At 41.8% G+C, this 23,037-nt stretch overlaps 1 protein-coding gene across 7 annotated transcripts in view; it reads left to right on the top strand.

Moving 5' to 3' along the window:
- The window catches only part of CDK19 (cyclin dependent kinase 19), a 285,352-nt gene that overhangs the window by 252,542 nt on the left and 9,773 nt on the right, over nucleotides 1-23,037 (top strand). For 6 of the 7 annotated variants that reach the window (XM_075597622.1, XM_075597621.1, XM_075597620.1 and 3 more), the window contains one exon: nucleotides 13,366-13,481. In XM_075597622.1, coding sequence (XP_075453737.1) covers nucleotides 13,366-13,481 — 116 coding nt within the window. Of the gene's footprint in view, nucleotides 1-13,365; nucleotides 14,602-23,037 lie in introns of those variants that run through there. The other variant, XM_075597624.1, reaches the window with a different exon arrangement.

Here is a 23,037-nt window from a genome sequence, read left to right as displayed (position 1 = left end):
GCGTTTGCCTTCCCAGCCTGGGTTCATGCCTGGCTGACGGGCGGCTGATCTGTTAAATGATAATGATTAGGATTTTATAGGCTGCAATGCTTCGCGTGTCTACCAGATGGTATAAATTCATGAATTGTAATGCAGTATATATATATATACTGTGCAGTATTGCAGCCAGAGGGAATAAAATGCTTCAATCCCTGCTTGGAAAATACCTCAATGCACTCGGGCAGAAAACAGTCACAAACCTCAATACACCCGGGTATACCCGAATTCGTGGGACTAGCCGAGCTCGAATAAAGTGTGTCGCCAGTGTATATACTCCACTCTGTTGTCCCCCTTTCTACTTGCTATGCCAGTACTATCCCTTTGCACTGGCTATTATTATTGCTATTTGGTGAGCGGTATACTTATAGTTATTCAAGATAATAGTACAGGCTGAAAAAAAAGTTAAATGCTTGCTAATGCAAGAAGCCTGACAGATAAAATGGGGGAGCTTGAATTAATAGCTGCAACGGAGCAGTATGATATCATAGGCATTACTGAAACATGGTGGGATGAAACTCATGACTGGACAGTTAATTTAGAGGGTTATTCTCATTTTGGGAAGGATCGAACAAATAGAAGGGGAGGTGGAGTATGTTTATATGTTAAACCGGATCTAAAACCTATTATAAGGGATGATATTTATGAAGGGAATGATGAAAATGTAGAGACTTTGTGGATAGAAATTAGCAGTGGAGGTAAAAGTATAAAGAAAATGTTTGTGGGAATATGCTATAAACCACCAAATATCTGTGAGATTGAGGAAGCTAAAATACTTTTGCAAATGGAGAAGGCATCAAAACTGGGTCATGTTTGCATAATGGGGGATTTTAATTATCCAGACATAGACTGGGGCAATGAGATTAGCATTACAACAAAAGGAAACAGGTTTTTGGGGGTGCTTAAAGATAATTATATGACCCAAATTATTGAGGAACCAACCAGGAGAGGGGCATTTCTGGATTTGGTCATATCAAACAATGTAGAAGTAATAACAAATATTCAAGTCCTGGAACATTTGGGTAACAGTGATCATAACATGGTCTCATTTGAAATAAATTATCAAAAAACAGATTACTTGGGTTCAACAAAGACGTTAAACTTTAAAAAGGCAGATTTTAATAAACTGAGGTCTAATCAAGTAGTAATACAATGGGATGATGTTTTTGCAGGGAAAAATGTAGAAGATAAATGGGCAGTCTTTAAAACATTGTTAGAAAAGCACACTTATCAGTGTATACCCTTGGGTAATTAGTATAAAAGAAATAAGTCAAATCCAATGTGGCTAAATAAACAGGTAGGGGAGGAAATGGACAAGACGAGGAAGGCGTTTAGATTCTTTAAGTCAGAAGGGACAGAGACATCGTATCAGAATTATAAGGAATGTAACAAAAATTGCAAAAGGGCAATCAAATTAGCAAAAATGGATAATGAAAAAAGGATTGCAATAGAAAGTAAGGTCAACCCAAAAAAGTTCTTTAAGTACCTTAATAACAAAAAAATGAGAAAAGAAAATATAGGACCCTTTCAGTGTGAGATGGGTAGGCAGATTATTGGAGATAAGGAAAAAGCAGAGGTATTAAACAAATTCTTTGCCTCTGTGTTTACCAGGGAAGAATCAAATTCAATAGTAGTGCCGCAGGAGGAAGCCACAACCTCCATATTAATGAATAATTGGTTAACTGAGGAAGAAGTTCATAAGCGACTTGAAAAAATTAAAGTAAATAAGGCACCTGGCCCCGATGGCATACATCCAAGAGTTCTCAAGGAGTTAAGCTCAGTAATAGCTAAACCATTATATTTAATATTCAAGGACTCCATTTCCACAGGCTCAGTACCACAAGATTGGCATAAAGCAGATGTGGTGCCTATATTTAAAAAGGGAGCTAGATCACAACCGAGAAATTACAGACCTGTAAGCCTGAGTTCAATAGTAGGGAAACTACTTGAAGGTTTAATACGGGATAATATTCAGGAATACCTAATGGAAAACAAAATTATTAGTAATAGTCAGCATAGATTTATGAAGGATAGATCTTGCCAAACTAACCTTATTTGTTTCTTTGAGGAGGTAAGTAGGAATTTAGACCAGGGTAATGCAGTTGATGTGGTCTACTTAGATTTTGCAAAGGCTTTTGATACGGTTTCACACAAGAGGTTGGTGTACAAAATAAAGAAAATTGGACTCAGTAAGAATACAGGTAAACCCGTTATAACGTGCCTCGCTAAACCGCGATTCGGTTATAACGCGGTTTTCCCGTGGCTCCCGTTTAAAAAAACTGCACACTGCACACACTGCACACACTCACTGCACACACTCACTGCACACACTGCACACACTGCACACACTGCTCATTGCTCACACTGCACACACACTGCACACTGCACACACACTGCTCATTGCTCACACTGCACACACTGACACACAGCTCATTGCTCACACTGCACACACTGCAGTGTGAGCACACACACTGCTCACACTGACACACACTGCACACACTGCTCACACTGACACACACTGCACACACACTGCTCACACTGACGCACACTGCACACACACACACACACACACACACGTTGTAAACATAGTGGAGCCTGAACTACAAGTACCGAGTGACCCCGCGGGGAAAGGACCATAATACGCCGGTCTGTTGCTGGCCCCAGTTTATTTGTCCCTAATTGGAGCCTGCAATTACTTACAACCCCAGGATCCGACTCCACACAGAGGGGTTGACCAGGTAGGGGACCAGCGACCTGCAGCACAGGGAAAGGAGATGGTAAGGGTACACACTGACACACACTTACGCACACTCACACACACTTACACACACTCACACACACTTAAACACACTCACAGACACTTACACACACTCACAGACACTTACACACACTCACACACACTCTCACACTCTCACACACTTACACACACCAGCACCCGCTCCCCCCCCCCTCTCCTCCTGCGCAGGCAGCGGGGACAACGGTGGGGAGAAGGTGAAGCCCGGACCGGAGGGGCACCCCCCCTCCCATCTCCTGTCACGCGGTGACGGGGAAGCCGGGACCGGAGGGGCATCCCCCCTCCCATCTCCTGTCACGCGGTGACGGGTAAGCCGGGACCGGAGGGGCATCCCCCCTCCCATCTCCTGTCACGCGGTGACGGGTAAGCCGGGACCGGAGGGGCATCCCCCCTCCCATCTCCTGTCCCGCGGTGACGGGTAAGCCGGGACCGGAGGGGCATCCCCCCTCCCATCTCCTGTCCCGCGGTGACGGGGAAGCCGGGACTGGAGGGGCATCCCCCCTCCCATCTCCTGTCCCGCGGTGACAGGTTGAAGCCGGGACCTGAGGGGCATCCCCCCTCCCATCTCCTGTCCCGCGGCCTGTCACGCGGTGACAGAGGGAAGCGGGGACCGGAGGGACATCCCCGCTCCCATCTCCTTCACCGCGGGGTGAATATGCGCTAAAGCGGCGGCCATTTTTTTTCCCGCGACCCCGTTACTAACGCGGTGGTCTCGGGGTGGACCCCGAGGACCGCATTATAACGGGGTTTACCTGTATATGCTCCTGGATTGAAAACTGGTTAAAGGACAGACAACAGAGGGTTGTCATAAATGGAACTTTTTCAGGTTGGGCTAAAGTCGTGAGTGGAGTACCTCAGGGATCGGTACTGGGACCCCTGCTTTTTAACTTGTTTATTAATGACCTTGAGGTTGGGTTCGAGAGCAAAGTCTCCATCTTTGCTGATACTAAATTGTGTAAGGTAATAGAATCAGAGCAGGATGTAATTTCTCTTCAGAAGGACTTGGAGAGACTGGAAACGTGGGCAAGTTAATGGCAGATGAGGTTTAATACAGATAAATGTAAGGTTATGCATTTGGGATGCAAGAATGAAAAGGCGACTTACAAATTAAATGGAGATATATTGGGGGAATCCTTGATGGAGAAGGATTTAGGAGTGCTTGTAGACAGCAGGCTTAGCAATAGTGCCCAATGTCATGCAGAAGCAAGAAAGGCAAACAAGATCTTATCTTGCATCAAACGGCAATGGATGGAAGGGAAGTAAACATAATTATGCCCCTTTACAAAGCATTAGTAAGACCACACCTTGAATATGGAGTACAATTTTGGGCACCAATCCTAAGAAAAGACATTATGGAACTAGAGAGAGTGCAGAGAAGTGCCACCAAACTAATAAAGGGGATGGACATTCTAACTTATGAGGAGAGGCTAGCTAAATTAGATTTATTTACATTAGAAAAGAGGCGTCTAAGAGGGGATATGATAACTATATACAAATATATTCAGGGACAATACAAGGAGCTTTCAAAAGAACTATTCATCCCACGGGCAGTACAAAGGACTCGGGCCATCCCTTAAGGTTGGAGGTAAGGAAATTTCACCAGCAACAAAGGAAAGGGTTCTTTACAGTAAGGGCAGTTAAAATGTGGAATTCATTACCCATGGAAACTGTGATGGCAGATACAATAGATTTGTTTAAAAAAAGGTTGGACATCTTTTTAGATGGGAAAGGTATACAGGGATATACCAAATAAGTATACATGGGAAGGATGTTGATCCAGGGATTAATCCGATTGCCAATTCTTGGAGTCAGGAAGGAATTAATTTTTTCCCTTAATGGTTTTTTTTGTTTACCTTCCTCTGGATCAATAAGTAAGTATAGATATAGGATAAAGTATCTGTTGTCTAAATTTAGCATAGGTTGAACTTGATGGACCTACGTCTTTTTTCAACCTCATCTACTATGTAACTATGTAACTATGTAACTATGATAGAAAATAAAATAAGACAATAATGTGATGTGTGGGTGCTAAGGTATTATACTGAAATTCAGGCTTCACAATACCCTAAAAAAAACTATTTCCGTTTACTACATATGCCAGTGACCCAATAATTGTTCATTGACATTTGTAAGTGTGTAATAAATTAAGGGGCAAAAATATTGGCTGTACGCACAAAACTAAATTCGTGTTTTTCTTCTAGCAGCCAACAATACTCACTCACTCAATTTAAGGGATGTGAGAATTGCGCTACGAGAGAGTCTCAGAGTCGGTTTGTGCTAGCTCATTCAGCAATGATGCGTTACATTAATCAGGTACTTGAGGTGTTAAATGATCTGCTGTCCCAAGTGGTTAGGCATTATCCATCTCCGAGATTGCTGATCAGAGTCTGACTTTTCTTTTGGAGAATATAATCCTGGAAATTCTGAATCAAGCTTCACTGGTGCATTCTACTTGTGGTAAATCAGGTCTGGGACAGTATAGTTTTGTAGTTGTTGTACACAGTAGATTTTGTAAGTTCTAACATGGCAGTATAATACTGTGTTAGAGGGAAATTAATATTATACAACATTACTATAACGATGTAGTTAGACTTACTGTCCTAGTCGGGGACAGTGTCTACCATGATGGAGCTGCGGGGGGGGGGGGGGGGCATGCTTCAAAATAGGACCCGCACAGGGTAATTCTTTGGTGCCATTACTGCCGTGGTCATGTGACCATGTGTGGCAATGGCACTGAAGATAGTTGGGCTTACATCTGTACATGGGATGGGTGTTCTAGAATCTTCCTCAAGCAAGGAATGAGGGGGGAGGCTTTCACTTGCTCATCAAATAAAAAACTTTTTTTTACTCAAACCACATTTCTTACACATCTAAATATATCAAATGAATGCTTAGATAAGACAGAAGCAATTCATGCATAATCCTACATGTTTTTGTTTTTGTAAATAAATCAGTTCTGTAGTATTAGATAATATTTACTGCATTAAAAAAAATCAACTCAGTGCCATATTTAATTAGTTTTCATATACTTAGCATCCTTTGATTTCTGCAGCAGGTTTTAGCCACCTCCCCAGCAGTGCAAGCTTTTTGCAACACTCCTGTTTGTGATACTTTGTTTCAAAGATTCTCAACAGTTTGGGCTGTAAACTGTAATGATAGGCAATGCTACCACAGTAATATCAGAATACATTGTAGCTGCTGAGTTACACTGACTGGAGGATATATTGAAACTGAAAGGCAGCCAGGTAAGCAGTATATTTGCTGATCGATTACGACAGAACAAATCAATATGCAGTTTTGGTAAAAAAAAAAAAAAAAAATTGTACGTACCGCTGGGACTGCTTTTTTAAGGTACTATCTTGATTAGTGCTGCTTGTTGAAAGTATCTGCTTTCTATGACTAACTTATTTGTATGGTACTCCTCAATTCTCAAGGCACTAAGATCCCAGTTAATGGAAATTAAGGATTCTGCACCAAACCTTTAATGGAATAATAATGGCAATGACTCAGAATAAATTATTCCTCTATGAGTTTGTAGAGACCATATGCATTTATTTATAACCTATTGACACCCTTGTGACTAGACCGTATACATTATGGTTTAATATGATGATAGTAGAACAAACATATGGTAAAATAAAAAACATTGCTGCATAGTAGATTAGGTTGAAAAAATACACACAGTATATCCATCGAGTTCAACCTATGTTAAATTTAGATGACACATACTTATCATATAAAAAATACATTCCTTCCTGACTCCAATAATGGAAAATAGATTTCTTCCTGGGCTAACATCCTTCCTATGTTTACTTATTTGGTAAGTCCCTGTTTATTTTTCCTTTCTAAAAAGATGTCCAACTTTTCTTTTTTTTTAAAGATATATATTATATTTTCTATAATAGTCTCCATGGGTAATTAATTCTACAATTTAACTGCCTTACTGTAAATAACCCTTTCCTTTTGTTGCTGATAAAATATCCTTTCCTCCAAATTTAAGGGATGACCCTGTGTCGTCTGTACTTCCCTTGGGATGAATAGTTCTTTGGAAAGCTCCTTGTATTGACCCCAAATATATTTGTATATACTGTAGTTATCATATCCCCTCTTAGACGCCTCTTTCCTAATGTAAACACATCTAATTTAGCTAGCCTCTCTTCATAAATCAGATTATCCATCCCCGTTATTCATTTGGTGGCTCCTATCTGCACTTTTTCTAGTTCCATAATATCTTCTTTATTGATTGGTGCCTTAAACAGTACTCCATATTCAAGGTGTGGTTTTACCAATGCATTATACAGTGACAATTATACCTACTTCCCTTCCATCCATATCCCATTTAATGGAAGATAATTTCTTATTGGCCTTTGGAGCTACTGTCTGACATTGGGCACTATTGCTAAGCCTGCTGTCTACAAGCACTCCTATATCCTTCTCCATCAAGGAGTGACCTAATTATGCCCCATTTAATTTGTAAGTTGCATTTTTAGTCTTGTTTCTCAAATGCATATCCTTACATTTTTCTGTAGTAAACCTCATCTGCCATTTACCTGCCCAAGTTTCTGATCTATCCAAGTCATTTTGGATTGTTAGTAAAGAAAACAAGACCCCCCCCCCAAATGCCTCAATAAAATATACATTGATTGATAAATATTGCCTTATATTAGTCTTTCTACAGTTTGCAATGGGTTCTCAATAAAAAGAGATGTACTACCACGTAGAATCCATCTTACATTGGACTGTAGCTGGATCTTACTGTATGTGGTCGAAACTTTGAACTTTTCCCTTAAAATCTGTAAAAGAACAGAAGAGGGACAAAACAAACAATGACAAACTAGTAATTGTGGTTTTTAGTATTTCCACCTTTCAACCATTTCTTATCCAGTCATACATCAGTGGATGTTTCCATTCTCCATGCCATCAGCAAAGCAGTTGAGACATGCGTATGACAAATTCCTTCCAGGTAATACTAAACCAGTCAGCACACTCACCTGCAGCATACTGTAAATAGCTGTGCGTGAAACCTAATCATGTCCCCAGTAATTATGTCATTTGAGACCAGTGTTCAATTGCATTGAGATAGAAATGTGGTGAAACGTTGCTGTGAAGATGGAAGTGCTGCAGTTCCACAAATTTAAAAAAAAGGAGAAAAAATTGTAGATGAACCAAATGAAGGTCAAGTTAATTGATATTTAATGATTTGTTCTTTGAATAAACAACCACACATGATCATGTGATTTAAAGGGTCAGTGGCGAAAGTATTGCTAGAGCAGTCTTCTTTAAGGTACAGTGTTTTCTGGATATATTGGGGCAGTCCCAGTAAGATCGAACTGCATTTTAAATGCTAGTTAAGCATTGAATTGTATCATAGTAAACAAATGCATTGGAGGGTTACAACAGTCTTTACCTAATCATTTTAATGATATAAATGTTTGTGATTATTAGGCTCTGTTGACTGGCAATCATCATTATTCTTCCGTTTTGTGTTGTGAAGTAGCTTTGACACGATCATTAGCTAAAAAAAATAAAGGTGTTGGACAGCAAGTACTGTATCTGATGAGCATGGATTTTACAGAACCCAGTAAAAAAATAAAATATATATTGATTAGTTGATGGTTTTATTGTAGGATTTTTGCTGTAACAGTTGTTTAGGGTAAAGTCCCAACTCCAATCTTCAAGTACCTGTAATAAGCAGGTTTTAAGGATATCCTCACATTGGCACAGGTGGCCCAATTATTTTGACTGAACCACCTATGCTCAAGCAGATATCCTTACAGCCTGGACCGTTTGGGGTTCTTGAGGACCAGGGTTGGGAACCACTGTTTTATGGAACTCTTTAGAACTAAAGATAGTATAGTGTTAACATCAAAATGGTGCATTAAGATAAACTATTCTTCCTTTAACATGACTGCCAACTCACAAACACCCTACCTAAATTAGATTTCTTTACATTAGAAAAGAGGCGTCTAGAAGGGGATATGATAACTATATACAAATATATTCGGGGACAAAACAAGAAGCTTTCAAAAGAACTAGTCATCCCAAGGACAGTACAAATGACACAGGGCCATCCCTTAAGTCTGGAGGAAATGAGATTTCACCAGCAACAATGAAAAGTGTTCTTTACAGTAAGGGCAGTTAAAATGTGGAATTCATTACCCATGGAGACTGTGATGGCAGATAGAATAGATATCTTCAAAAAAAAATGTTGGACATCAGGGATATACCAAATAAGTAAACATTGGAAGGATGTTGATCCAGGGAGAAATCTGATTGCCATTATTTGGAGTCAAGAAGGAATTTATTTTTCCCCTTATGAGACATCATTGGTGGATATTTCACTGGGGTTTTTTGTTTGCCTTCCTCTGGATCAAAATACTGTGAATACAAATATAGGCTAAGTATCTGTCATCTAAAGTTAGCATAGATGCAACTTGATGGACATGTCTTTTTTTTAAACCTCATCTACTATGTAACTACGATATGTAACCAATTTATTACCACAGCAAACGTGTAACGAAGCCATTCAGAATACCATTTCTGTTACAAAGCACAGGGTCATTATAAATGTACTTCAGCATTGAGTTTAATACTCAAAGCTATCACAGCTCTGGGTTATAGTTCTCAGCTCTCACGTACATCTTTACAATTCAAAAGATTGCTTTGGGCTGCAGTGTTAATGCTGATTTGCAGGCACTACATCCGCTTGCCAGATAGCTGCTTTTGCACTGTTTCTATCAGTTCAGAGTACATCTTACATTTATTATTTTGAAACGTGTGGGGGGGAATAGGGAGGAGGTTATTCTTTAAGGGCAGTTACAGGTTAATGTTACTGAGTAGAATGGGAGTTAATATCAGATCGGGTGCATTAACCCATATCAGATCTCAGTCAATCACCCGCTACGTGTCCTATTCCATAAAGTACGATAGCACCAAATCCGCACTGTCACGTTTTTGTGAATAAGGCCCTGTGAGTCCCTTATTTTATTAATGTGGATTATTTTAACCCCATATTGTGGGAATATAACTGTAAGGAAAATTACCAGGTCAATATATGAGCACAAAGAAAAGTGTGTGCTGAAGCAATTTTTCGGGAGCACTGATGCGTCAATTGGAAGAAATATTTGGCATTACAAAAGGGTTAGTAGAGATCTTGGAGAATTGCACTCATATGAAACCCTGACATTAAAATGACTTATGTATCCACTGGCGCCATACTGTACAGATATTATTCCTATCGCTTCCTCAGTACTGCTATATTTAGATATTAAATATTTGACATCCAGCCAGAACTAGATAACTAGATGTCCACTTTCATTGAAAATGATTCCCAGTAACACAGTAATAGGTTCAAGGTTCATCCATACATACAGTAAAGTTAAAAAAAAAACTTACAAAAATGATTTCATTTTCTCCTTATTGTAGCAGAGGAACTGCTGAACTCTTAATTAAAATAGCACACCTAGGCATGATGAGATCAATTATATTTGTACCGTACGATCCCAGTGAGGGTATGGAAATCATTGCAGCACCTGACAGCAGTGATTGCTCTACAGCATTCATCATTAAGATAAACATACAATATTTTTCATGTTATTTCCTACTATACTTCTAATACACGGGATTCGCTGAACTGGCCATCAAATAGTGGGGAGGGAACCAATTAAAAGTAAGGTCACGCTGATAATTCTTGAAGATCGTGGCAAAAAAAAGCCTATAGTATTGTTAAAGAAACCAATCAAGCACAGACTCCAATTTAGCAAGCGCTGATTCTAACTGTGATTGAATCAATGTGTAATCCTGCAATAACATTCCATAGCAACAGGTAATTTTATCTATACTAGACCATACCAGTGCATTATTTACAGTTGTGTGAAAAAGAAAATACACCCTCTTTGAATTCTATGGTTTTATATACTGCTGCGGCAGCTTTTATTTTCAAACTTCTCGGGGGCGTAGCGGTTGCATTTTCTAAATTCCACGCGCTTCACCGCATTCATGCCGCAGTCGCGCCGCCCAGCACCCGCGGCTGATCTGCGGTTGATCTGTTTAATTATAATGGTTTGAATTTAATTGGGGGCAATTCTTCGCGTATCCACCAGGTGGCAGATATTCATGAATTGTAATGAATTCTAATGTGTACAGACAGGTGTCGACTTGCAGGTGTTTAAAAAAAAACACAGAGGTCCATTGTGAATTGGCCTTGGTACTGAAGAAGTTAAAATACTGTATCAATTTAGGCGTTTCATAATAAAAACTCAATACACAGTGTCTTTTTTACATAACTGTTCTGGATTTCTCCTGTCCTGCAATAAGTACACCACCGCCGCAGTCCGTGTGCAAAAAGCCCGACATAACGTACGCTTATTTAATATGGTCCGCATTTAATGCAGCAGATGATAATATGGCCACAGTTAGCAAAACCCATGTCAGCTAAAACTAGAAAATACAACAACAAATGTGGTACAATTCACGTAAGAAGTACTGACATAAACTGGTAAATATGTTCTATATCTACTGAACACCAATATTATCTGTACACAGTGATTCAACAGAGATACTAACATTAAATATCATGAAAATAAAAATAGCCGTGTTAATGTAGTCACATATTCATCTACAGTGGTGTGAAAAAGCAAGTACACCCTCTTTGAATTCTATGGTTTTACATATCAGGACATAATAACAATCATCTGTTCCTTAGCAGGTCTTAAAATTAGGTAAATACAACCTCAGATGAACAACAACACATGACATATTACACCGTGTCATAATTTATTTAACAAAAATAAAGCCAAAATGGAGAATCCATGTGTCAAAATCTAAGTACACCTTTACTGCTTCCATAGGAATTAAGATGCTAAGTAGCAGACGGGTGCTGCTAATCAAATGTCCTTGATTAATTGATCATCAGCAAGTGTGACCACCTCAATAAAAGCCGAAGTTTTAGCAGTTTGCTGGTCTGGACCATTCAGGTGTATGTTAACACAATGTCAAGGAGGAAAAACATCAGCAAGGATCTTAGAGAAGCAATTGTTGCTGCCCATCAATCTGTGAAGGGCTATAAGGCCATTCCCAAACAATTTAAAGTCCATCATTCTACAGTGAGAAAGATTATTCAAAAGTGGAAAACATTCAAGACAGTTGCCAATCTTCCCAGGAGTGGACGTCCCAGCAAATTCACCCCAAGGTCAGACCGTGCAATGCTCAGAGAAATTGCAAAAAACACAAGAGTTATATCTCAGACTCTACAGGCCTCAGTTAGCATGTTAAATGTTAAAGTTCATGACAGTACAATTAGAAAAAGACTGAACAAGTATGGTTTGTTTGGAAGGGTTGCCAGGAGAAAACCTCTTTTCTCTAAAAAGAACATGACAGCACGGCTTAGGTTTGCAAAGTTGCATCTGAACAAACCACAAGACTTCTGGAACAATGTCCTTTGGACAGACAAGACCAAAGTGGAGATGTTTGGCCATAATGCACAGTGCCACATTTGGCGAAAACCAAACACAGCATACCAGCACAAACACCTCATACCAACTGTCAAGCACGGTGGTGGAGGGATGATGATTTGGGCTTGTTTTGCAGCCACAGGACTTGGGAACCTTGCAGTCATTGAGTAGACCATGAACGCCTCTGTATAGCAAAGTATTCTAGCGTCAAATGTGAGACCATCTGTCCGACAGCTAAAGCTTGGCCGAAATTGGGTCATGCAACAGGACAATGATCCCAAGCGCACCAGCAAATCTACAACAGAATGGCTGAAAAAGAAAAGAATCAAGGTGTTGCAATGGCCCAGTCAAAGTCCAGACCTAAACCCGATTGAAATGCTGTGGTGGGACCTTAAGAGAGCTGTGCATAAACAAATGCCCACAAACCTCAATGAACTGAAGCAAAGTTGTAAAGAAGAGTGGGCCAAAATTCCTCCACAACGATGTGAGAGAATGATAAAGTCATACAGAAAATGATTACTTCAAGTTATTGCTGCTAAAGGTGGTTCTACAAGCTATTGAATCATAAGGTATACTTAGTTTTTGACACATGGCTTCTCCATTTTGGCTTTATTTTTGTTAAATAAATCATGACACACTGTAATATGTCATGTGTTGTTGTGATATGTAAAACCATAGAATTCAAAGAGGGTGCACATTCTTTTTCACACAACTGTATATTGCGGGGTCCTTTGCTCTACCAGGCATAAATGCAGATGGCTAGAGAGCTGGAATTTATTTGAGGATCAAAGCATACTCCTGCATATATAGTAAAACTAGAAGCAAAGACCTGACCAGAAGGCTCCTTCCCAAACAATAACGCCAACACATTCATTCACATGAGCACATCAAAGAGGTCTTATATCCTTAGTCCTAAACTGAGCGTTCTATATTCAATAACAAAATTAAAGAGCATTACTCATAACTAAAACTAACGACATTCAACAAAAAATACAAAATAATACATGAATATGCAGAATTTCAGAATTATTGTAGATAAAATGAGATCTTTAAGTTGATAACTTTTTTCTTTTTTTCTTGAAGCACTCCAGCTCACGGCTGAGTTACCAAAGCAACGTTCAGGGATCTTCTCAGCCCCAGAATACGATGGGCTACTCCACAACATCTCAGCAGAGCTCACAGTACCATCAGTCTCACAGGTACTAGGAACATTATCAGGAAACAAAATCAAAGCATGTCAGAGGCTCCAGCTGTATGAAGTTAAGAACCTTAAAAAGCCAACAAATGCACATGCAAATTCCGAGTGGAAAGTATACGCGATGGTTCTTTCAAACTGTGTTGTGTTCCTTGTACATAACCGTCATCAAGTTTTTATGAACCCACATCTTTGATCTTTACCCGTCCTCTGCTTTTATTGCTGTCACACTGATCAAACTACAGTATATGATCTGAGGCATACACTTAACTTCTTTCACTGTTTGGTTTTTAAGGATATATTCTTTGTGCAGCTTTTCCATGCAGTAGCAATGAATGATAGATTTTGCCAGGGCTGCTCAATACGAATTCATGTTGTAAAAAGAAATCTACAAGCTTTGTATAGTTTTATATTCGTAAAAACAAGTCAGAGCTAACATAAATGTACCTTTGTAAGCACTGTGTTCTGTTCACAGAACATTGCAGTCCTGCGTAAGGATATCAAGAACAGGAACCTTTACTGTTCCACATTACTTATCTTGCTTTTTTTAACTAACAGGATATATATATACATAAATAAATACATAAATAAATATAAAATCAGCGTGCCTGCATCAGGAATGTTTGATGTCCATGCAGGACCCAACTCAGGAGTTGCTGAAGTAGGTTAAACTGTAGTGGAGCTTACTTGTGCAACATCATTATTAACCCATTGATTCAAAGATGTACCTGATATGCAGTCCAATGCATTACATGTCCCTTTTAGCTCTGAATGGAGTTAGGCTGTGGTCCCGCAGGAGGCTACTGCACGCGCGCCTGGCGTTCTGGGGGCACGTGCACAGCTGTAAACCGCGATCTGCAGGCAACGATCGGCGGCACGGGGGTGTGGCCTAAATGGCATGGCCAGTTCAAAGCACACTGCACTGCACTGCACACAGATATACATGACAGCACACACTCACTGCTCTGCACACAGGTATACATGACGGCACACACTCACTACTCTGCACACAGGTATACATGACGGCACACACTCACTGCTCTGCACACAGATATGCATGACTCTGCACACTACAACAACCCACTTTGCCAGAGATTATTTAATTCTGTGAGATCCGTCAGTGTAGCATGATCTTATAACAACCACCTACACTGAACATTGTTAAAATAAGAAAGTAATGTGCAGCTTTAAATTCATTGCTGATATGTCATTATCTGTTTAACAGATAGGCATTACATATGCAGATGAGGATTTTACATAGCTGGTGTTAGGAGTCGAGTCAGATGTGTATTACTTTTTAAGACTGAATCGGCTCTTGCTGCTTAAGGCCAGGTCCCCGGTGGTGACGGCGGCGCGTGCGGCACACCAGCCACTAACCTCTGTAGTGGCAGGCCCCGGTGTCTCCTTCTGTTTAGGCTTACGAGGCGCTGTGGCGCATCAGCCAGCAGGGGATACAACAAGATTGTGTTCCCATGCGGTGACACGGTCATATGGTGCTCTGTGAGCCAATCAAGAGGGGATGATAGCCTGAGCCAAAGGGAGTGCAGGAACTGTAGGCCAATGGCAGACTAGCAATTTCTATTGATCCTCTTTAGCAGGACCCCAGATGATATATGAATGGGGAACAGTGACATACTGCTAGCACTCCATGATGAATGGAAAAGCCTGATCTGTGAGGGTCTTGCAAAATGCCTTTAACAATATTAGCAAACTGTTGCCCTTTGTTAAGTATAAAGGGACTCTTGGGTATTTGCAATAAATGTCCACTATATATTATATTGTAATGCCTATCTGTTAAACAGATAATGACATATCAGCAATGAATTTCATGCTGCACATCACTTTCTTATTTTAACAATGTTCAGTGTAGGTGGTTGTTATAAGATTATGTCATGTTTCAGAGAACTGAGGAGACGGGTAGGTTGTTCATTAAAATACAATGTCTACAGTCAATCGTTAACAATGGGTAATGGCTCTCTCTCGTTACAGAATAGAATCCAAGGGGTCTTCATGCACATGTTACACACATTATTTACAGCCAATGCATTACTGGGGGCCTATGACTGATAGGAGGCCGGCTTACAAGCCACTCCCCTGGGAAGGAGGGGGATTCCCTCTAGAGGTTAGAGCAAAGGTTCTGGGAGTGAGTTCTGTGCTGCCCTCCCTGCTCTGAGGACACAGCAGTAAGTCACTCATGGACAGGAGTGGGCCTCAGCCTTGCCCTGTTAGGGGGTAAGGTATGCTGAGGAGGGGTGCTCAGGGCCTCAAGTCTGGGGTACTGCCTTCAGGGAATGAAGCCTGTAATATCTAGGATGTACCCAATAAATCCCAGTTATACACTCTCTGGTGTGATGTCTGGAGTGTGAATACCAAGAAGAGTTGCCTATGAGGTTCATCCTGACTGCCCCAGGATTCTCCTGGGCTGGAGGCGGTGCACTGACCGACGAACCATCCCTGACAGTGTGTCCTGATCTCTCCCTATACCACTGCGGAGATCTCAGGCCTTCTTTTCTACCTAAAAGGTATGCACCAGCACCAGAACATATTGGTAGCGACATGATCTCCCTTATGGGGGGTGGGGGTGGAGGGGGGCGGCGAGGTGCTACATAGCATCAGCACAGGCTTTTGCAGCAAGCGATAAAAGAAGGGACACTCCTACTATGCCAAGTCAGAGAGCCCATGGGTGTAGTGTCCAGAGGGGACCCTATGGGATCTGAAGCACCAGGCTCCCCGCCAAAATGGAGCTACAACATGGACCCCTCCTCTCCAAGTTGCATGCACAGGTAGTGTGTGTGCAATCGCTATTACTATGAAGAGGTGCAGGGGAAGTTTTCCCAGAGGCTTCACCAAAGGGAACTGTAGCCTGCGCCATGCTGTTTTCATTCTCTGACCTATGTTTTGTATATGCGGGCAGGTATCTGAGGAGGGTCGCTTGACCGTCAAGCAGCCAAGACCTCTGTTTGAGCAGCTGCAGCTATACTATGGCAGTCCCCCCTTGGGTGCTGCCGTGCGGCAATATCTCTACTGAGAAGATGTGTGGGGGCGTTATCCCAGAGGCTTCACTGAAGGGAAGCTGCGGCCTGCACTGTGCTATTATAACCAAGAAGTGGTGTGGGTGTAGTGTCTCAAGGGCTCCACGCAAGGAAACTACGGCCTGCACGTGCTATTATAACCAAGAAGAGGTGTGGGTGTAGTGTCTCCAGGACTCCACCGGAGGAAACTACGGCCTGCGCCATGCTATTCATTTTTGTGTGAGCAGGCAGGTATCCAAGGAGGGGCACTTGATCCGCAGGTGGCCTGAACCTCCGTTTGAGGAGCTGCAGCCATGCTAAGGTGGTTCCCGCCAAAGGGAGCTGCATCATGTCCTTTTCCAAAGTAAAATGGCGGTTCCCGCTTAAAATAGGAGACCACATGGCAACTTGTGCAAAGTTGAAAGAATCTGTTTGCAAATTTCTGGGTTTGGTGCGAAAGCTAAGCCACACCCTGTTCTGTACAGCCGTACCACTGAATTACCAGAGGGAGGAGCTGAGGGCGTGTCTACCTACTACTGAGCAGTGGATGTGGGGACTTAACCACAGTCGCACGTGGTAGTATTGCTGGACAGACGCACGCCTACACGCTTCCTCTCAGATAGCTGCGATGATGGATGAGAAGCAAGGCACTTTGCCCTCCCAGGAAGTCTGCTATTATTTCCCCATGATGGGGAGAACTCGCTCCAGTTGGTCTGCCTGTTGTGTGAACGGGTGGGACCTGCACTGGGATCCGCTTCCCAGTGCTCTGAATGCCACGCACCGTACCTCCGCCACCAGGGTCCTGGAGCACAGATTTCCAAGACTCTGCTGCCCACTGGGGAACTTCCCGATATAAATGGGTTTCTCCACAGATTGATGGAGGTGGCCGGTCAGCTATCCGAGACCTATCAGCCTGATTTCTGGATATTGCGTCGGCGCCTATTCGGTTCCGAAATCCGGTATGGGAGCCGCAGTTCACAAAGTATGGACTCTGGAGCAGGCTCGCTGGGAGCCCTTGGAACTGACATCAGTGGTTTCTCCAGCCCTGATGAAGAAATCTTACCAGCGGATTTACCTGAGTCCACACCGGCCGGTGTGCGATAGCGAGTCCCCTTCTGCCATCCAGTCAGTTCCTGCTACGATCCACGCCTTAGAGGAGGCGAGCCGAGAGATGGTCACCACGTTCTTGGTGCCCTGCTCCCCACAGGAGGAACTATCCACCGCTGGATCCACAAGCTTCCGGCAGGACAGCGAAGGTGTGTCCATCGATGAGGTGTCGAACGAGGTCCCCAAAGCTCCGAGGTAACGACTCCTTCATCCATCTCGAGCCCCAACTTCTATCAAGGGATGTCGATCCGGGATGTCGATCATCGCTGGATCGATGTCCCTGGAGGAATGTCCCAGCTCTGGTTGCAGTGTAAAGCCATCTGCGAGGCCCGAGATCAAGCCATGGCCTATGTAGCTGCTGCCTACATCGAGCACTTGAGCGAGGTGATCAGCACGGAGGGATCTCCACTAGCGGTACCGGCCGGGACTGCTTCTCTTTCGGATCCTGCATCCGCCAATGCTACGTTGGTGAGTACCTCTACAGAGAACATTTCCTTGCAGCAAGAAGCAGGGGCAGTACAAGCGAAGTAGCCCCTCTGCCATCAGGGGTATGGGAGGTCTTGCTAAGCCTTACTGTCCGGGCATGGACAGTTGCAGGCCATAATACAGACAACCTCTCTGGTTTCCACCCATGTTGGGGTACGGAACTCTAACTACCCCGCGGAACGAGACTTTGAAGTGCTGGACTTGCCCCGTTCTGCCCCATCACACGGCGTCTCGTTGCCATGGCAACGTGACGTCGCAACATCAAAGGATGTCATCACATCGCGTTTCCATGGCTATATGCCGCCATACGATGTGACGTTGTGGCGTCATTTGACGCCGGGATTTCAAAGGAGCAGGAGGGCGGTACCAAGGAGGCGGCAGACACAGGCAAGTGCATAGGGGCGGCAAATTTGGACATCTGCCGCTGTAAACACTCTCATATTTTAATTAGATCATATACTTATGTAAAGTTCCTGTTCATTGTGCATGGTCTTCTTTATCTCACTCACGGCACTTTTACTCATCTGCCATTTGGAAGCTTAACCATCTGTTTCTCATCTGTTGATTTGCTTTATTTGATGTATCTTATTTGTGGTTATCTGTGTTGTTGACCACCTGTGATTAAGGCACTTAGGAATTATTTGGGACAGTGAAACAATTTACTATTTTCACAAAAAATAATGCTTCAATGACATGTAACAGGGTATGTATATTCTACCTGTCTTTTTCTGCCCTGTTATGTAAGTCCTGCTAGCTGCAGGCTGTACGGGGTTAATTCTAAGTTTGTGCCCCCACCCATGCTCCTCTATGATGGACAGGAGTAAGGTGGTGACTCATGGCCTGTGTAAGCCTATCAGGAATAGGTACAGACGTGCCAACGAGTATTCTAAAACTTGCCTTAAACTTGCCTTAAACTAGCCAGTTTACATGCTGGGTACATTTCAGTGACATTTCTGCAGAGGCTAATGGTCCATCGGATTAACACAGTAGGGGTTCCTGGCAGTCCCATTCAGTTTGAATGGGACTGCCAGGGACCCCCGCTGTTAATCCGATGGGCCATTAGTCTGTCTGCAGAAATGTGTGAAATGTTGCAGCATGTACCCAGCATATACCTCGGTCTTTTTGGAGATTGCCCCAGGTTTGTTTTAGAATAATCGTCGGCACTACAGTATAGACCATGAGCTGCCCTTTCTATCCTAATTAGGGGACTACCAAATTTAGTATGAGTCCTGTTCTTTCTCTGGAAGAGAGAGGAAGCAGTAGAGCTATCAGACTCTCCCATGGCGGGATGAGCGTGCTCACCCTCAGTCTCTGTACTGAGGGAACATCAGATTCAGCCACAGATGCCCTATACTACCAGGGGCAAAGTACCATCCAGAGGTATGAAGCCTCTGAGACCTTGCATCGCTGTGAAAAGATCTGCAGTGTATGCCAACCAATAAAAATCCCGTTCAGAATATACCTCTGTCTGAGTATCAGTCCTTAGGCAGGGGGAGACAGAGTGCAATAGTGGGGGCTGACCTCCGAACTCCTTGGAGCCCACTTCTGCTGAAGGCGCCACGCACCAGTGAGAAGAACTAGTAGAGAAGAATCTAAGCCTGTCCTGATCTCCCACCATCGCAGATCAGCTTAGCTCTCCTGAACCTACAGGTATGCCTCAGCACCACACGGTAGCAAAAGAGTGGATCTCCCAGAGGGGAGGGATGTGTGAGGAGACACCTATTTTGTCAAAATACTGACCACAAAATACACTTATTTTGAACTTGCTACTGAATTTTTTTGTATTCAGAATTAGCTCTAAAAGATTCCATTCAGGCAATGTTCTGGGGATCCATGTTACCACATGCCAGAAGCAAAATAGCTGAAAAAAGTATGCATTGTTGTGTCATGGAAAGGACTTGTACAGTAGGTGGGCTTGCAGTTACAGTAGATATCAATACGCAATACAAACAATGAACAATTCAGAAAGATTAATGTGTATTTTTTTTTGTAACTTATTTTTTATTTTGCGTTTTTTGAAAAACATAGGGAAGGGATACAGAAAAGAGAAAGGGGGGGGAGGTATGTACCACCTATTTAACACCGGTATCATACAAGACACAAAAATGCAAAGATACAAAAATACGACGCCGTACAGTCCCAGATAAAATAACCAACTCTGAAAGACGAAAAATATAGCTCTCCCTCCACAGTGAATAAACCATTCACCTGTTCCCCCAAGAGTTCCAGGGTTCCCAAACCTTTTGGAATATTCTTGAATTATGTCTAACATAAGTTGTCAATCTTTCCATCAATTGCACTTCATTTATTCCCTAAATAACCTCTCCCCTGGAGGGGGCTAGGGGCTTTTTCCATGCCCCCGCTATTGCGCGTCTAGCCGCGGTGAGGATATGTGACAATAATTTACATTTATTTTCATATAAATTATCTAGCGGCTTACCCAACACCATTGTAATCGGATCTAGAGGTATCCTTTTCCCAAAAGTCTCTCGCACTAGGTTCTGCACTACACAGAACCAAATATGGGCCATATCACAAACCCTCCCACAACCCCTCCAACAGATATTTGAGGTCTCTGGATAAATCTGCTTCAACCTCTGGGGTGTCGAATACCACCTAAAAATAACTTTATATTTTCTTTAAATATTGTGCATAATGATGTGTTCATTGCATTGATTCAGATAGCTTGCCAGTCCTGACAAGGAATGTCTACCTGAAAATCTTGGGCCCATTGATCCATATACCTATTTGTGCAAGGAGCTCTAAATTCACGGTTGCAAAGAAATTGGTAAATAATTTAGATAAGACCCCACTGATAGTTTCTATTTCTGCATAGTTCCTCAAATACAGTACACTCTGGGAAAGACCCATCTGGGGACAACTGCCTAAGATAGTGGGAAACTTGTAAAAATCTAACCAACTCAGCTCCGGAGAGAGAACTTCTGCCAAAAATCATTAAAGCTTAATAGTTTACCACTCTGGAGCATATCTCTCACATCTCTAATACCGTTAACCTTCCATAAATCAAAACTACCTGTGGACCAACCCGGTCTTTAAAAATAGGGGTATCTTGAAGGAGCTGAGGCTAATTGGTCATTAGTTTTGGCCTTATACCAACTCTTAATAGAAAATGTCATTACTGCCGTGTCAAATAGTTCTGGTTTGAGACCCTTTGTTGGCTTGTTATTCCATAAAAAAGTTGGGAGTGCCCTGGAATGAATAAATCCCTTTTCCATATCTACCCATCGGTATTGACCCTCTTGGGAGTGCCAGCAAACCATCTGGTTTAAGTGGGCGGCTAGATAATATTTCCTGTTGTCAGGAACCGCCAGACCCCCTCTCTCTGGGAACAAGCACAACTGATCTCGGCACTTTTGTTACCCCAAATAAATTCCATAATTTTATTCTGTAAATCCCTCAAATATTTAATTTTTGGAAAGACAGAAAAATCCCATTACATTTTCATACCAGTTTTGCAGACAGGAGACTTTTGATTATTATTTTTTTTAAACCCTAATGGAGTAACATTTGTGAGCATGGATAATGTATTATGTTAACTTGGGGGGAAAAATATATAAAAGTGTATCAAAAGCATCTAATAAATATACGTTTATATCAAAATAGTGGTAGTTTCAGTAAAGGGTTCGGGACACAAACCGGTTTGGTGAAGACAAACGAGTAAATGTACGTTAGCTACAAATTAGTCAATTGACTTAAAGTAACCTTAACAGAGACAAATACTTTAGTCACATATTCATATAACTTGCCTATTAATAAATACACGGTTTAAAATTATTTAAATACTAGGAACTGCGTTCCACATTTTCAACACATTAGTTGAAACGTGATATAAATGTTTCTAATGGCCACTTTCCAAAAGTGTAATGCAGTTGTTCCAGCATCAGGAAGTTATTACACAGACTTCTTCAAGGTGCAGTGCCACGTACTCCGTCATTTTTTATTACGGTGCCCACGCAAACACCCAAGATATCAAAGTTATATTTATTGGTAACATTTTTACATCGTATATTTGTAGTATAACTTAGTTATTCGGTACTTTACATGACGTTTCTACTTAAACCTGTTTAGCAACTGTTTTGAATCCAGTTCCCAAAAATGCGTACAGATAATAATTAATTATTATAACCCTGTAATAATCCAGAACATGTTGTATTTACGATTTCCCATGTCAGCTTGCAGAAAGGGTACTTAAGGGTACTTCTTAAATATGCAACTCATAAACATACCATTGATTTTTACTGTTGTTTGTTAAAAGAAGGATCATACTTTTACGAGGCAATGTAAATATTTGACCTTAATGCAGACTTCAGTAATGTCACATAAAACGACGATGCAGAGCAGACATGCATTACATGAGTGCAATGTCCATAAGTTACTGTTTGAATCGTAATATTGCCCTATCGATTTGCTGTGTATTGAAAGTACAGTATGAGACATGGTTAGCCTCCTAGATACTGTTGTGGATTATTGAATTTTAGTGCATGGTTGCTCTACAGTTTTACAATGGAATTTTCTATCGAGATTTTCTTGTGATGTATCCCACGTTCATGAGGTCTCCAGAAGCATTGTATATAGGTATGCTGGGTAGAAGTTTGATATTTTTAAGACGTCATGCAAGGAACATTCACTAGGATCCATTAACTGCCAATACAGGATTTTCGCACTACGATCCCGCATTCACGGCCATTGACTTGAATGGCAATTAACTCAGGATCCCGGAGCAATAACCTGTATTGGAGGTTAGCGAATCTCCACCATTATCTTTTGTATTGCTAGAAATTTCGGAAAGCTTCCTGCTATCCATTAACAAAATGGGAGAAATGTTTAGTGTTTTACACCAGATTTAAAAAAAACAACTATATATATGTGTAGTTGTGCTACTAACTCGCACATTTCCACACCCACCCACACCATTTTTATCCACTCCCACTCCAC

Source organism: Ascaphus truei, chromosome 4 (assembly GCF_040206685.1).
Source record: "Ascaphus truei isolate aAscTru1 chromosome 4, aAscTru1.hap1, whole genome shotgun sequence".
Classification (NCBI taxonomy): Eukaryota; Metazoa; Chordata; class Amphibia; order Anura; family Ascaphidae; genus Ascaphus; species Ascaphus truei.
Note: the sequence above shows the minus strand (reverse complement) of the source record. Positions and strands in the feature narration are given on the sequence as shown.